Source organism: Thamnophis sirtalis, unplaced genomic scaffold (assembly GCF_051295495.1).
Source record: "Thamnophis sirtalis isolate CommonGarterSnake01/CBP01778 unplaced genomic scaffold, rThaSir2_p1.2 scaffold_9, whole genome shotgun sequence".
Classification (NCBI taxonomy): domain Eukaryota; kingdom Metazoa; phylum Chordata; class Lepidosauria; order Squamata; family Natricidae; genus Thamnophis; species Thamnophis sirtalis.
Window position 1 is genome coordinate 49,477,427 of NW_028261389.1, and position 14,175 is coordinate 49,491,601.

General features: G+C 42.0%; 1 protein-coding gene across 3 annotated transcripts in view; it reads left to right on the forward strand.

The window, feature by feature from the left end:
- Positions 1 to 3,141: 3,141 nt before the first annotated feature.
- The window catches only part of TAFA2 (TAFA chemokine like family member 2), a 274,868-nt gene continuing 263,834 nt past the window's right edge, over positions 3,142 to 14,175 (forward strand). Inside the window, exon 1 of one of the 3 annotated variants that reach the window (XM_087723532.1) lies at positions 3,142 to 3,174. Coding sequence is in view for 1 of the 3 variants with exons in the window: in XM_087723533.1 (XP_087579659.1) it covers positions 4,393 to 4,400 (8 nt within the window). In the remaining 2 variants the exon portion in view is untranslated. Of the gene's footprint in view, positions 3,175 to 4,191; positions 4,401 to 14,175 lie in introns of those variants that run through there. The other 2 variants (XM_087723534.1, XM_087723533.1) reach the window with 2 other exon arrangements.

A 14,175-nucleotide genomic window follows, 5' to 3' on the forward strand; every position in this document is an offset into this window, starting at 1 on the left:
GGCATCAGCATCTGGTTAAACCAATTGAAAATCACACCAGGGTTTTTAAAATTTTATTTTACTATTCCTTACCATTCTTCCCTATTTCTGACTATCAGGTCAATTCAAGCATCTAGCACCTCTTTTAAGCTGAAAAGAACTGTATTTGTATTTTTACTGTACTGTAATATGAATCCATCATCTATTTAGCATAGCCTTGTTAACAAAGGATTTACTTTGGATTTTTAAAAACAGTCCGAGTTGAACTGCATGTTAAATGGAATTCATGCATATTTTTCATGAAAAGAGAACAAACTGTGAATGGCTGAGATGATAATGCAATACTAACAGATTGTTAGCTGAATCAGCCACTTCTATTTGGGTATTTAAAACCCAGAGCTGATTCAGAATATCTTAAGTATATCTTCCTTTATAGATGCTTCCAATTACCCTTGCAGGTTTTCCTATGAGTTCTGATGGAAATGAACTTAAGTGACAAAGGACAATACTTTCTTAGTTATGGACCCCCATTTATAAGTGGGGATTTACTTGGCACACACCAGGATGGATTTGATTTAAATCACTAATAAAAGACTTGATTTAAATCAACTCAGTTTAAATCATATTTTTAAAGAGCAACTGTCATCTTTGTCCCGCAGTAGCTCCTCCGACCTGCTATTGACTCACAGACAGTCCCAATATTGCAGAATATACAGCTTCATTCTATATAACTAAGCTCCATTTCATGCTGAATAAAGTAATTATTAATGTATCTTAAATAGAAAATTATCTTCAGATAAATTTTTACTCCAAAAGCATTTTAAAATAAATTTGATTTAAAAAAATCCAATTTAAATTTTAAAAAATCCTATTTTTTCATTTTTTTTAAAAAAATCATTGATTTTTATCCACCCCGCACACACATATTGAGCTCTTCCACAGTAAATACAACCTTCTATCTTCTAGAGTGATGGTGGCACAATGGTTAGAATGCAGGCTAACTGCTCATATTGCCAATTGTTTGATTCCTTCAATCTTGACTGGCTCAAGGTTGACTCAGTTTTCCATCCTTCCAAGGTTGGTAAAATGATGACCCAGATGGGGGCAAAATGCTGACTCTGTAAACCATTTCAAGAGGGCTATAAAGCACTGTGAGGTGGTATATAAGTCTAAGTACTATTGCTACCTCAAATCCTTCTCTCTAGTTTGAACTGGATCTGCTGCTTATAATCCTTGATTCCTCAAAGGGGAAAGCGAATTCCCAAAGATCTCTCCAAGCATCATGGTTGTAAAAAAAAAAGACTAAATAAGTGAATAGTGGAACCGAACCAGATAGAAATCTACATTGCAGATTTAGGTGAAGTCCTGATTCCTAACATTGGGAGCTATTTCTGAACTAGTGCAGAGTTCTTTGAAAGCATCTAATAATGTCATTTTGGTGCCAGGGCACGACTTTTGATTTCAAAGTTAACATTAGATTGATGTTTGTGTGTGTGGGGGGGGCATATGGTTATTAATGTAAGGTAGTTTTCTTTCTTTATTTTACTGCTGAATATTTATCTTTAAAAATGTTTAGGGGTCAGCAATTATTAAGCAGATTAAAAATGCACATGCACGCAAATAAATTAGGTCTCCTCTTTTGACCCAACTTTCCCTGCGTTATACAGACTCAGACTCAGCTGCTTCGGCGGGCCACGATCAATAGACCAGGTTAAGATGCTGCGAAACTGAACGGAGGATTTGGGCTGTCCCTTTTCAGCCCTGCTTTCTCTGCGCTCACTCGAACGCTCCCGCACTGCACTTCGGTATCGTTTCAACGCAGGAGGGAGACAGAGGCCGCCTTTTACAAAACGGTTCACGCGGCCGGCTTCTGAGCCGCGGCCGCCAGTGGGCGCTCACGCCTCAGTCGAGAAAGCAAGAAGGGCTGCAACGAAAGAGTCCGCCTGAGCTGGACGAGCTCTCTTGCTTTACTTACCAGTCCGCCGGCAGCCCGCCTGAGGGCTCCGGCTCTACTTCCGAAGGCTTTGCCGTTCGCCTGCCAAGAGGACAGGTCAAGCCTCCAAAAAGCGTCCGGGTCCTTAGAGGGAAGCCTTGGAACCAGGCGCGCCGCGACTTTCTCGTCCTGCCGACTCCCTCCCCGGACTACGACCCGACGGCTGCCTCGTTTCTTCTTCACTGTCTCTGCGCGTCTGTCCAGGGGCGCCCTTGGACTGGAGCCGTTCCGCCTAAGGGAGGCGCGGGAGTTGCGTTTTCTTATCCAACTCCTCCGACGCGCAGGACGCGAGTGGGAAGCCGAGACCCGACGCCAGTCCCGAGTCGCCGGGGCCTTTGGGATTTGACGCCTCGTTTAGCCAACGGAATCTGTGGCGATGCGTCCGGAGCCTAAGAAAGCATCCTAAGGGATCCGCGACCTTCCGAGGGAGCCGCTTTCCATTCTCCCCCCTCCGTTTCAGCTTCAGCCCAACTGACCACCCTCGCTCCCGCTTGGGAAGAAAAGAGGAGATCCTGCCGAACGTGGCTGTCTAGGCAGAGGAAGGCGAGAGGCTGAAGGAGAAGTGTGGACAGTCGCTTCGGCTGAAGGGAGACTTTCCTTTTGCCGAGAAAAAGCCGTCAGCGGGTTGGAGGGAGAAGAGCCTAAAGGGGATCTCTGGGTTGAAAATTCGGCCGAAATGAAATAACGGAGCGAGGGGATGCCTCTGTACGCGCCTGGACCCACACGCGCTCATTCCCGCGGAGTTTCTCGCCTTCCCTCGGAGGATCGGAGCGTGGCTCCTCTCTGAGAGGGCGGGAAGCAGCCCAGGCTGCGGTTCTAACTTGCCTCTTCCTCTCCCGCCTGCTCTTTTCTGCCTTTTGTATGGTTGCCGTTGGGAAATTGGGTGAGCACATCGGTTCCTGCTCCCGAACTATCTTCTCCCCTTTGCCTCCTGATTGATTTCCGTGCAATAGGAGTCTGCTCTCCTCAGAAGACTGAGAAACGGCGGCTGCAATAGTTTAATCATCATTTAATAAAAGTAACCCTCCCGCCACCTGAAGTAACCCCCTCCTCCTCCTCCAACCACTTTTCACCCTTGACGCCCCCCATGCCCCCCCCATGCCGCTGGATGCTGAAGACGGATTGGGAATTTGTAAACAACGCAAGTCCGATAAAGCTGGAGACGCGGAGCCAGGTCGTTCCTTCAAGAAACGGGTCTGCAGGTAAGTAAGGAAAAGGGTCGCAAGCGGCGACTTCCTCCATCGATGCGCTGGTCTCGGGAGCAACGCTCTCCCTATTCAGAGGCACAAGTTAAAGTGGATGGTTGTTTTTAAATATCCAGTCAGTCGCTTTTTTCATAGGTTTTCTGTTTAAACAAAACCTCCAAGAGGTGGAAAGGTAGGTGGGGCTGATCTTATGAATGGTGAAGTACTGCGGTTAAACAACCCCTGGGGAATGCTTAAATTGGCGTAGTTATTCTGCAATCCTTGGTCTGTAATAGGGTGTGTATGGAGGCTGCATAGGGACGGAGGTAAGACTGTTACCCTAGTAGATCCACTTTCTGACCAATCACTACCCTTAAACTTGAAAATACATTGAAAGGAGCCTTCTAGATTTCGACTTTGTTGGCAGGGCTGGGCAGAGGAAGCAGGACAAAGAATTTACACAAGATTTTAGTGTTTGTTTGCAACAAAAATCAGTTAATACACTCTACCTTTATTAGTGTAGCACTGAAGGAGTTAAAATATGTCTATGGGTGACAAGCCTTCTTTCTAGGCATTGTGCACTGGCATTCTTGTGTTAGCCATTGTTCTGGATTTGTTAGTGCATGAGGTGGATTTCTCTACTGGGCATGTTTTGTCTTGAAAGATATCCACTTCTTCTGGAGTCAGTTGTGATGCCTAACTGCTTCCCTACCACTACCTCATATTCAAATGAATTCATTTTGGTTTGGTGTATGTGGAACATATTTAATAAACATATTTATTAAAAGTGCAAGGAATTAGGAATTTGCTTTTGAATATTTTACTCTGTTAAAGTGGGGTTAAATTGGTTTGGAAGACAAACTGCAATTTTATTCTGAATTGCATTAATGTCTGGAAGTAAGTATTGTTTTTTAAAAACATAAAATTTAATTTGTATTAATTAGCCCATTTGGGCTTGATAATATGTGTTGACTACATATGTCAAGTCTTTTTTTGAAAATCTGACCCTACCTATTTCTTATTATTTCCGCCTTCATTTTTCTTTCCCTACCTGCTATATATGCAGGTGGACTGCCCGTGAGAAAGACTTAATTTCTTCAGTAACTCATTTCATAATGAGCAAGAGTGATAACTTCCAAGCCTCATAGATCCTGAGATTTTAATTTTGTTTGGATACCAGCTACTTTCTTAGATGGCTTAAATGAGAGGTTGAAGAGTCCAGGAATTGTTTTAAGAATGTATCTGTGAGAAATAAAAATGTTTATGAAGTATAATGCTTACAACTTAAGTTCTTGTATAAATGTTGTCCAGATTGCAATATATTTTGTTCATTTTCATGTGTTGACTAAGTAATAGTATAGTATAGTATAGTATAGTGTATAGTGGAGAATACTATCGTACAATATAGTAACGTATTATATAATATAGATTGTGATTTTCTTTTTTTCCTGGAATACCTTTCCAAATTCAATCAATAGTGAGGCTATTCCCTGTCTTAACAAAAGCAAGAGTTGTGAAATACTTCCTTCCTTGTGTAGCTATGGATCTTAAGATTGTAATTAAAGGATTCTGCTGGTTTCTGCACTTCAAAGATATATAGTGATGTGTTTCCTTTTCAATTATGTTGCCCCTCTTTATAATCAATTTGATAATTGATGGGTGTACTTATATGTTCAGTGTTTACTTATACTTATTTTTACTTACATTTTTCAAGTAATAAGAGACCACCAGTTGACATATTTGTAGTATTTGTAATATTTTTGGTCTGTAGTCATTACTTTCATCCAAAAACCAGGAACAGTATTTTGTTTGCAGCGCAGAGTTCATTTAAATGATCTGATCTTTGATTTTTATCATCTAGCTTCAGATACAGACATCTGAATGTTACCCTCTTTGAAAATGATTTTGTTAGTCAATCAAACTAATTAAAAAAAATAAATTTCAAATTTCTTATTGTATTCAAAGCATTGACTTTTAATCTTTTAATCTTAACAAAGTATATTTGCTTGTACATATATATAAAATTGAACTGCCAGAATTCTTTTCAAGCATCAGAACAAACTACTATGCAGGTTGCTGAATACCATGTCTTAGTAATTAAATAACAGTATTTAAACATTTTTTTTTAAAATAAAGGTTATTAGTATTTCTAGTTGGTTCTTGTACTAGTTTTATGTTCACAATTATTTATCAAGTGATTTTGCAACTGAGAATATAGGGAATTGGAGGATGTAAATCTTCATATTTTAAACTTCCTTGTTCCACAGTTTTCAAATCCCCTAGTTTACAAAGCCCAATTTTGATACCTTTTTTGGAACTAAATGCTAATTTCCAAATTCTTCAGATTTCTTCATTAAGCAAGTTGTTTTTTAAAAGCACATTTGGAAACAGGAAGAAAAGGAAAATGGATTTGAGGTAAGTCATTAAGTTGCTTGTTCAGCGTTTAAATAGAATAAGGGAAGTGATATAGTCATTCAAATTAGACTCTACTTTGTTCTTTAAATTGCATCCGCAATAGCTGCTAGGGCTACTGAAGTGATCATTGTTGTCATTATATGAATATGAACTATTTCTATAGCATTGGCAAGTTACAGTTGTGGCTATTGAAATGTATGTTAGATAGAATACGATTGCCAGATACAGAATTCTGCAGACTTTTAAGCTACAATATTCAACTGGGTGTATGGCTCAGTGGATTTTTAAATTTTAAACGACATTGCAGATAGATTTCTGGGTCTATTGTTCAAATAGCATTTAATCCTTTCTAATTACTTTTCAATAACATTGGATTTTCGAGTTTCACAAAATATGGCTTATACGTAAGGTGCCATCCAAGACCATATGAGAAGTCAATTGCATTTGAGAAGCATATCTAAATAGTCTGGTGTGAAAGATATTTAAGATGTTTAAAGATACTTAAACATCTCTAAAGGAAAAGGTGTTCAAACTCTGAAATACCATAACTTTTTGATAAAAGTAATTCTGTAACAGTGGTGGGCTCTGGATCCCGGTATGCTGCAACGGGACTGGGTGTCCACCATGTATACGTGTGCAGCACACACGCAGTGCACATATGCATACTTACCGCCTGCAATGGTAAATGTACATTGGATTATTAGTGCTCAAAAGTTGAATTTAAACATGTAATATGTGACATTTTAGAAAGTTTCAATCCTGTTTTACATGACGTGATCCCCTGAAAATAAGGACATCACCAGTTGCTGGCATTTTGCCTCTAGCAGGAGAGAAGTTACCAGTGGAGCTGCAAATTGTATGCAGGAGAGTTTCTACTGGCTTATGAACTGTCAAATAGATCTTTAACTTGGCTATGACCTTGAGCCCTTGGACTGTATGTAACTCTGTAATAGTTAAAGCTGTGTATTGGCATTGGATGAACATGTACCATGTACCATGTACCAAAACCTTTTATTAAATCAATCCACTAATCTGTTTACTTGAGTATTATCTGGTCTGATCAGCCATACACTGATAGATGTAATGGAGGTACAGCTTTTGTTGTTGTTTTTGTTGTTGTTTACTTACTCCCTAAGAGTAGAAGTATTATAACTATTAGTCTTATCTGGGCTTCATATTAGAGGTCTCAATAACTCTCCCAAATTTTGTGGGGGTGTTATAGCCTTTTTTATATTTGTTATTCACCACTAGAAGGCACTAAATGATGACTAGCTTTGTTCTTGCAGTGGAATTCCTCAGGCATAAGGATTCTACCTATGCTTGATAAATTTCAGTACAAACTAACACTGATAGCACAATGACTCCAGGGGTGGGTTTCAAAAATTGTTCGAACCTACTCTGTGGGCTTGGCCTTCTTTGTGGGAGTGGCTTGCCACCCATGTGACCAGATGGGAGTGACTTGCCGCCATGTGACCGGATGGGAGTGGCCAAGACGATGTCACTGAATTCTTTCTCCCAATGGATGAACTACAATAAGATTAAAATAAGTACAAAAACAATAAAAGAGCTACTTACAGATGGAAGATGCCTGTTCTTGCCAGTCTTCAGAATCACGGACTCCAATGAATGGGCTGCACAAAGAAGAGACACAGAAAACAAGACTTTAATTGCATGCACTGCATTGGGATGAAACCAGCACACAAAATAATAGAAAAGGAAAATTACTCTCCTTTTTTGCGTCTTCTGCACCACCGCTTCACCATCTTGCTCCAAAAACCTGCACAAAGGAGAGACACAGAAAGCAAGACTTTTATTGCATGCACTGCATTGGGATGAAACCAGCACACAAAATAAAAGAAAAGGAAAATTACTCTCCTTTTTTGCGTCTTCTGCACCACTGCTTCACCATCTTGCTCCAAAAACCTGCACAAAGAAGAGACACAGAAAGCAAGACTTTAATTGCATGCACTGCATTGGGATGAAACCAGCACACAAAATAAAAGAAAAGGAAAATTACTCTCCTTTTTTGCGTCTTCTGCACCACCGCCTCACCATCTTGCTCCAAAAACCTGCACAAAGGAGAGACACAGAAAGCAAGACTTTAATTGCATGCACTGCATTGGGATGAAACCAGCACACAAAATAATAGAAAAGGAAAATTACTCTCCTTTTTTGCGTCTTCTGCACCACCGCTTCACCATCTTGCTCCAAAAACCTGCACAAAGGAGAGACACAGAAAGCAACATCTTAATTGCTGGCACTTCACTATCTCAAGGAGGAACACAACACAGAGCACATCACACCCAGCAATAAAGACAGGTACTTACAGGGGAAGCATCGCTGGCTTGCCGGTCTTCTGCACACAACCGTATTACATTTAGGTTGAGGTTAATTGGCTTTGCTTGGCTCAGAAAACCTGCACAAAGGAGAGACACAGAAAGCAATACCTTAATTGCTGGCACTTACACCTTACATAAGAATAACACAATGAAAGAGATACACTCAAGTACTTACTTGTCTTATTGCTTTTCTGGTTGTTGATATCTCCATACTGTTCTTAGGCTTCCCGATTCCTCTCTTGCAGCTTTCTTCGTCTTTATGCGTGGATCATCAGCTGTGTGGTGGTGCGCTCTGAGCCAAACTTTCACTGTAGGAATTGGGTCCCATCTCTCAACAGGTATGCCAACAACACTTATCACCATCAGGTTACTGATGTTTGGAATAATTAGGCATGTTCTTTGCTCTGAACATATGAGGTTCATTTTTGAGAACCCCCTTTCCGCCTCTGCTGAACTAACAGCAATTGTCCTGACAATGTCTCTAGCTTTTCTGACACTGTCAGGAATTTTGTAGTTCTCTGGAGTTTTCAGCACATTTTCCAAAAAATCCCTGTAGTCGTTCAAATCAATTTCATAAATAAATAATAATAATAATACGGCCAAATTCAACCAATGCTTCCTCTGCGTCACCCCATGGAATGACTACATCTTTCATGTTCCAGCAACCTGGCTCCAAATAGGTGATAAAGTGTAACTTTTGTGCTGCTGGCAATAGGCTACCTGTTCTTAGATGGTTGCAATCCATCAGCCTTTTCTTTAAATTGGTGATGATGCTTTCCAAAAGTTTTTCACGGGGAAGGGCAACAAACCGTTGATTTGGAGCTAAATTCATGTTTTGGAAGCTTGTGTTTCTAGCAATTCCTCAAGTTCTCTCTCATATTTGCCCTTTTTCTGTAGTAACACCACCGATTGTTCGCAACACTAGCTTTTCGGCCACGATGTTATTTGTCGCTCTCTCCTGTAGGGCATCTGACAGGACAGAAATCTCACTTAGGATGTCAATCATCAGGGCCAAATCCTGCAAAAAATTTAAATTTTGAAAGCGGGAAGCCATGCCTGGGAACCTTTCGTTGCCTTGAAAAAACTGATGTAGCGCTGGATAAGCACGCCACAGAGCCATGGTTGCCCTTAAACTACAAGCAGCCCATCTTGGTCCCAAAACTCTGCCAATCTTCACTATTTCGATGCCCAATTGCGCAGAAATTTGGAAGAGGTCATTCTGGCTCTTGCAGGATTTGTGGAAGATGGTGTGCACTTTATCCAGGAAGATCTTGAAGTGGTTGACCTGCTTCACTTCTCTTATTGCATCATCCAGCACAAGTTTCAGGTTCAAGCAGTGCCAGATGATGATGTTTGGGAATTCTTGAGTTATTCTGGCGCTGACTCCAGATTTTCTTCCAAGCATAACGTTGGTGCCATCGGAGCAGAAATCGATTAAGTTCTAAGATATTTGGTGGTGAATCCAACTTTGTGCAAGCTTTCCATTGCTGCGGAATATATGGTCTCCGCATCTTGTCTCTGTAATTCCTGAAGCTCAACAAAGATGGTTGCTGGGCATTCTGGATCCTCAACTCTAATAAAAACTATCAGCACTGTTCTCATTGAAAGTGTTGAGGCTTCATCAATTATTAGGCACACCTTTCGATTATTTGCAATAATCGTTGAAAACACGGTGGTCTTGATCTGTTTCGCAATGAAGTCAACAATTTTCACTGCAGATCTTCGTGAATGCAAGCCAACTCCAACATCCACTCCAAGCGTATTCAGCAAATTTACTTGCGCTTTGATGTCTGAGAATGGATTACATCTCTGCGCCAGATCGTAAACGGTGGAAAATATTGTGCAAGTACTGGATAAATGTTTCTCAGTTGACTTATCCAGGGATTTGGTGAAAGCTTCCGGCTCCTGTTGCTTACTGGTCTTCATGCAAATAAGGTGTGCCTTTGACTGAAAATCTTCCCTTAATTTTTTTCTCAGTGATGCTTGTTGTACATCCTTGCTTTTCCTTGCTGGTGACACCTGGAAATGTTTCCACTCTTTGGAAACATGAATACCTTTCTCCAACGCGAACATGGGTTTTGCACAGTACGCACAACCCACCTTCTTGTTGGATACTTCCAGTCCATCAAACCTGTCCTTGAAGTGTTTGTATTGCTGCAAATTCCAGCAGTCAGGAAGTTGTGAAACTGCAGTGGAGTCGATGGACTGGCTGCTTTCTCTGACCTCAACTGGTGGTAGTGGTTGTGCTGGCGGTGCTGGTGCAGCTGGTGGTGCTGGTGCGGCTGGTGGTACTGGTGTGGCTGGCGGTGCTGGCGGTGCTGGTGCAGCTGGTGCAGCTGGCGGTGCTGGTGCGGCTGGTGGTGCTGGTGACTGCTTTGGATCAGCTGATTCCTCAACTCTTGGTTTTTTGGAGAAGAAAGTGATCATACTCTGTTGCCTCTTCTTCATTGTGCTAAGTAGATCTAACTGCTGCCAAAGAAATAAAACAATATTGGACTCAATTGTGGTTGTAAGCTGAGGACTCTGTAGGTAACGAGAAGGGACCTCTGCTTTCAACCAACAATGTACAGTCTTTTCAGGAAGGATGAGAAACAGGAAAGATATAAACGAACAGGAAAGATGTAGTCTTTCATCCAAGAAGATAGTTCAAGAATGAATGTCATATTCCCAGAGCAATACAGATTTCCTTTTTCTGAAATTTAGTTCTCAGTTCCAAAATATGAAATTATGAATTAGTACTTAGGTCGGTCCAAGAAGCTATTCAGAAGTTAGTGGTTAGAAGCAATCGTAAAGGAAGATATGGAATTAAAACCAGAAATATTTTGTTGGCTATTTGAAAGGGAGTATAATATATATTTAATTTTACACATGTTAGCCGCTGCTGGAATTGTGTTTGCACAACAGTGGAAAAACAGAGATATGTAAATGAATAAATATTACAATCTGCAGGAATAAATAAATTGACAATTAAAATCAAGAAGGCTTTGAATACTTTTTCATGTGGGATTGGTTTTAGCTATTGCCAACTAATGGAAACAGGAATTAGAAAGCCAAAAGTATGAAAGAAAACACCAATTATGTAAGGAAAGGTCCCTAAAATGTGTAAGGAAATATTACTAGATAATTATTAATGCATAGATAACTATGGGACATTACACATGCACACACACACACAAACTATGATGGAAAACACCAAAAAATAAGAACCCCCCCCCCCAAAAGACTGCAAATGAAACCAGTTTTTTTCCCCTAAGCCTAAGGACAGGAAAGACAAAGCCACTGGAATAAAAACAATCAAGGCATTGCGGGCAATTATAAAGGACAGGCGCTCACAGAACTATCAACCACCTCAGAATTACCTAAACAATGAGGGTGAAACACACTAAATCTGATTTTCTAGGATACATACAATGGCATTGAAAATAGTGATGACCATTTTTCACACTTAGCGACCATTTTTCACACTTAGCGACCATTGCAGCATCCTCATGGTCACGTGATCAAAATTTTGATGTTTGGCAACAGATTCGTATTTATGATGGTTTCAGTGTCCTGGGGTCATGTAATGGTCTTGTGTGACCTTTTGACACAAGCCCCCCCCCCGGTCAATGGTGTCCCTCTTTATCAATCTGAAAATCTGGTCACCTTATGTAACCATTATTTCAAAGCACAAGCAATAATTTATATTGTAACCATTTCAAACTATTCCACACAATAACTTAAAATGAAACCATTAATAATATTCCATACACAATAAATTACAATAAAACGATTATAAAAAATTCTATGCACAATACATTTCAAAGTATTGAGTATAGAATATTTTAAAATGGTTTATTTTAATTTATTTTGGATAGAATCTTTTTTAAAATAGTCTAAGACAATTTAAAAAAAGATTCTATCCAAAATAAATTAAAGGAAATCATTTTAAAGTATTCTACATTCAATACTTATATGTAAAACTATTATAAAAAATTCTATGCATTAAATAAAATATTATTTTAAAATACATTAAAATAATAATTAAATAAAACTGGGTCATTTACCAGCAGGCAGAATCAGCAGCACTCCGATGCGATGGATGGATCCTCGTCGCGATGGCAGGCAGCAGGAACAGGTAAGACACTTGACTGGAGGGACAAGGCTAGGGTCACTTAGGTTGCCTGGCAGGCTTAGCCAGCCAGGCAAGGCTAGAGAGGGGGGCGAAGGGGTTCCCTAGCGAAAGCTAGGCTGCTGCCGCCACCCGACCCGAAGGCAGATGCGCGGTGTACACGAGGCCACGGCTTTCATGAGGGAAGGCCTGGAGGACTTTCCTTGCGAAAGCTAGGCCGCCGCCGTCCCCCCAAAGACGGCAGCGCACTGCTTTTTGCACTCTTTGTTTAACATATGAATGTGCAGCATTTTCCCCTGGAGTTCTTCATCATCATTTAGTTGTAACTGGATAGCAGTGAGGTGGTCTCCATAAGATCTCCATAGCTTGTAGATTTTGTCCATATCTCTACTTAAAGAGCGGAGGCGTCTTGGGGGTAAATCGTCTTCGAGTTTGTCGCAGAGATGCTGCAACTGCTTCCAGCTACTTTCCTGCTTTCGATAAACCCTGTCCCATTCCTCCAAGAGGTTTGACCGCACAATCTGCGTAGGCTTTCTATGCTGTCTTAGGTCATAGGCAGTTTGATGTGTTTCCGCTTTTTCTGATAGTTGGACATCCAATTCTGAGCTTTGGGTGACCAATTCTGAATCTATGATGGGTTCAGGCATGTCTGACCCTTCTGCCATGGTTAGAAAGGTTCTATAACTAGGATTAATTCAGAAAATGTCTAGAATGCGTTGTCAATTTTTGAGTCCAACTCCCTTCTTTGGCCACTAAGTTGCGTTGCAAGACTTGAGGATGTAGCCGCAGTTCACTTGTCAGTCATTAGGGTGCGTTGCTACACTTGGAGATGTGGGCGCAGTACACTTGTGGCCACTGAGGTGCGTTGAGAAGCTTTGGAGATGCAGGCGCAGTTCACCTGCCAGCCACTAGAGTGCGTTGAGAAGCTTTGGAGATGCAGGCGCAGTTCACCTGCCAGCCACTAGAGTGCATTGAGAAGCTTTGGAGATGCAGGCGCAGTTCACCTGCCAGCCACTAGAGTGCATTGAGAAGTTTGGAGATGCAGGCGCAGTTCACCTGCCAGCCACTAGAGTGCGTTGAGAAGCTTTGGAGATGAAGGCGCAGTTCACCTGCCAGCCACTAGAGTGCGTTGAGAAGCTTTGCAGATGCAGGCGCAGTTCACCTGCCAGCCTCTCGAGTGCGTTGCTAGTGCTGGCTTAAGGTACTGGACTGCAGTTCTAGAGTAGCCACTAAATGGCGTTTGTTGTGTCTATTGTTTGGATTGATGGCAATGGCATTTCCTATTGAGGTTTTGGCTCAGCTGCCTCTCTCCAATGTTGGGATTCCTAAGGGTGAGCACCCGGACTCGGAACCCCTCTTGGACCTGGCTGGCTTGACACCTCCTAAGGGCTTGCACCTTTTCCCACTTCACAAACAGTAACAAATCAGCAAGAACATAACATGCACTCTCTTTTAATTCATTCAGGCCTTCCCTTGCGAAAGCTAGGCCGCTACCGCTGCTACCGTCGCTACCGCCCTCCACCCAGCTTCCTACCGCTGCTACCGCCGCTACCACCGCTACCGCCCCCTGGCTTCCTACCGCTGCTACTGCCGCTACCGGCCCCCACCAGGCTTCCTACCACCGCTACCGTCACCACTGCCCACCTGAAGTCCCGCTGCTAGCATCCCGAGTCCCGCCGCCAGGGCTTGGTTGCTTACCTGTGGGGGAAGCAGCAAGCTCCTGGAAGGTGAAGGGAAGGTGAACTGAACGAGGTGGAGCGCGAAACGAGGCGTCTCGGCAACAAACCCTTTTGAAAAGACTCTTTGAGAGATTCTTTTCAAAAGAGGAATGTTAGCTGTTGGCGCCATACATTTAAACAAGGCCAGCCCGCTCACTGATTGGCTGGACTCCAGCCAATCAGTGAGTGGCAGGCTGGGCTTAGTGCGGATGGGCGGGGGAGCGAGCGAGCAAGCTGCGACGCGCCGGCAAAAGGGTGCTTTGCAACGACAGGGGCCAGGACCGGTACCGGCATTCCCGGAAGTTAATTACTTCCGGGTTCACCGACGAACCGGTTCGTGCGAACTGGTGCGAACTGGGAGGAACCCACCCGAGTGACTCCTATGATTTTATTTTTTTTATTTAGTGCATGGCACTCCTAATGGTCAGTGGCAAAC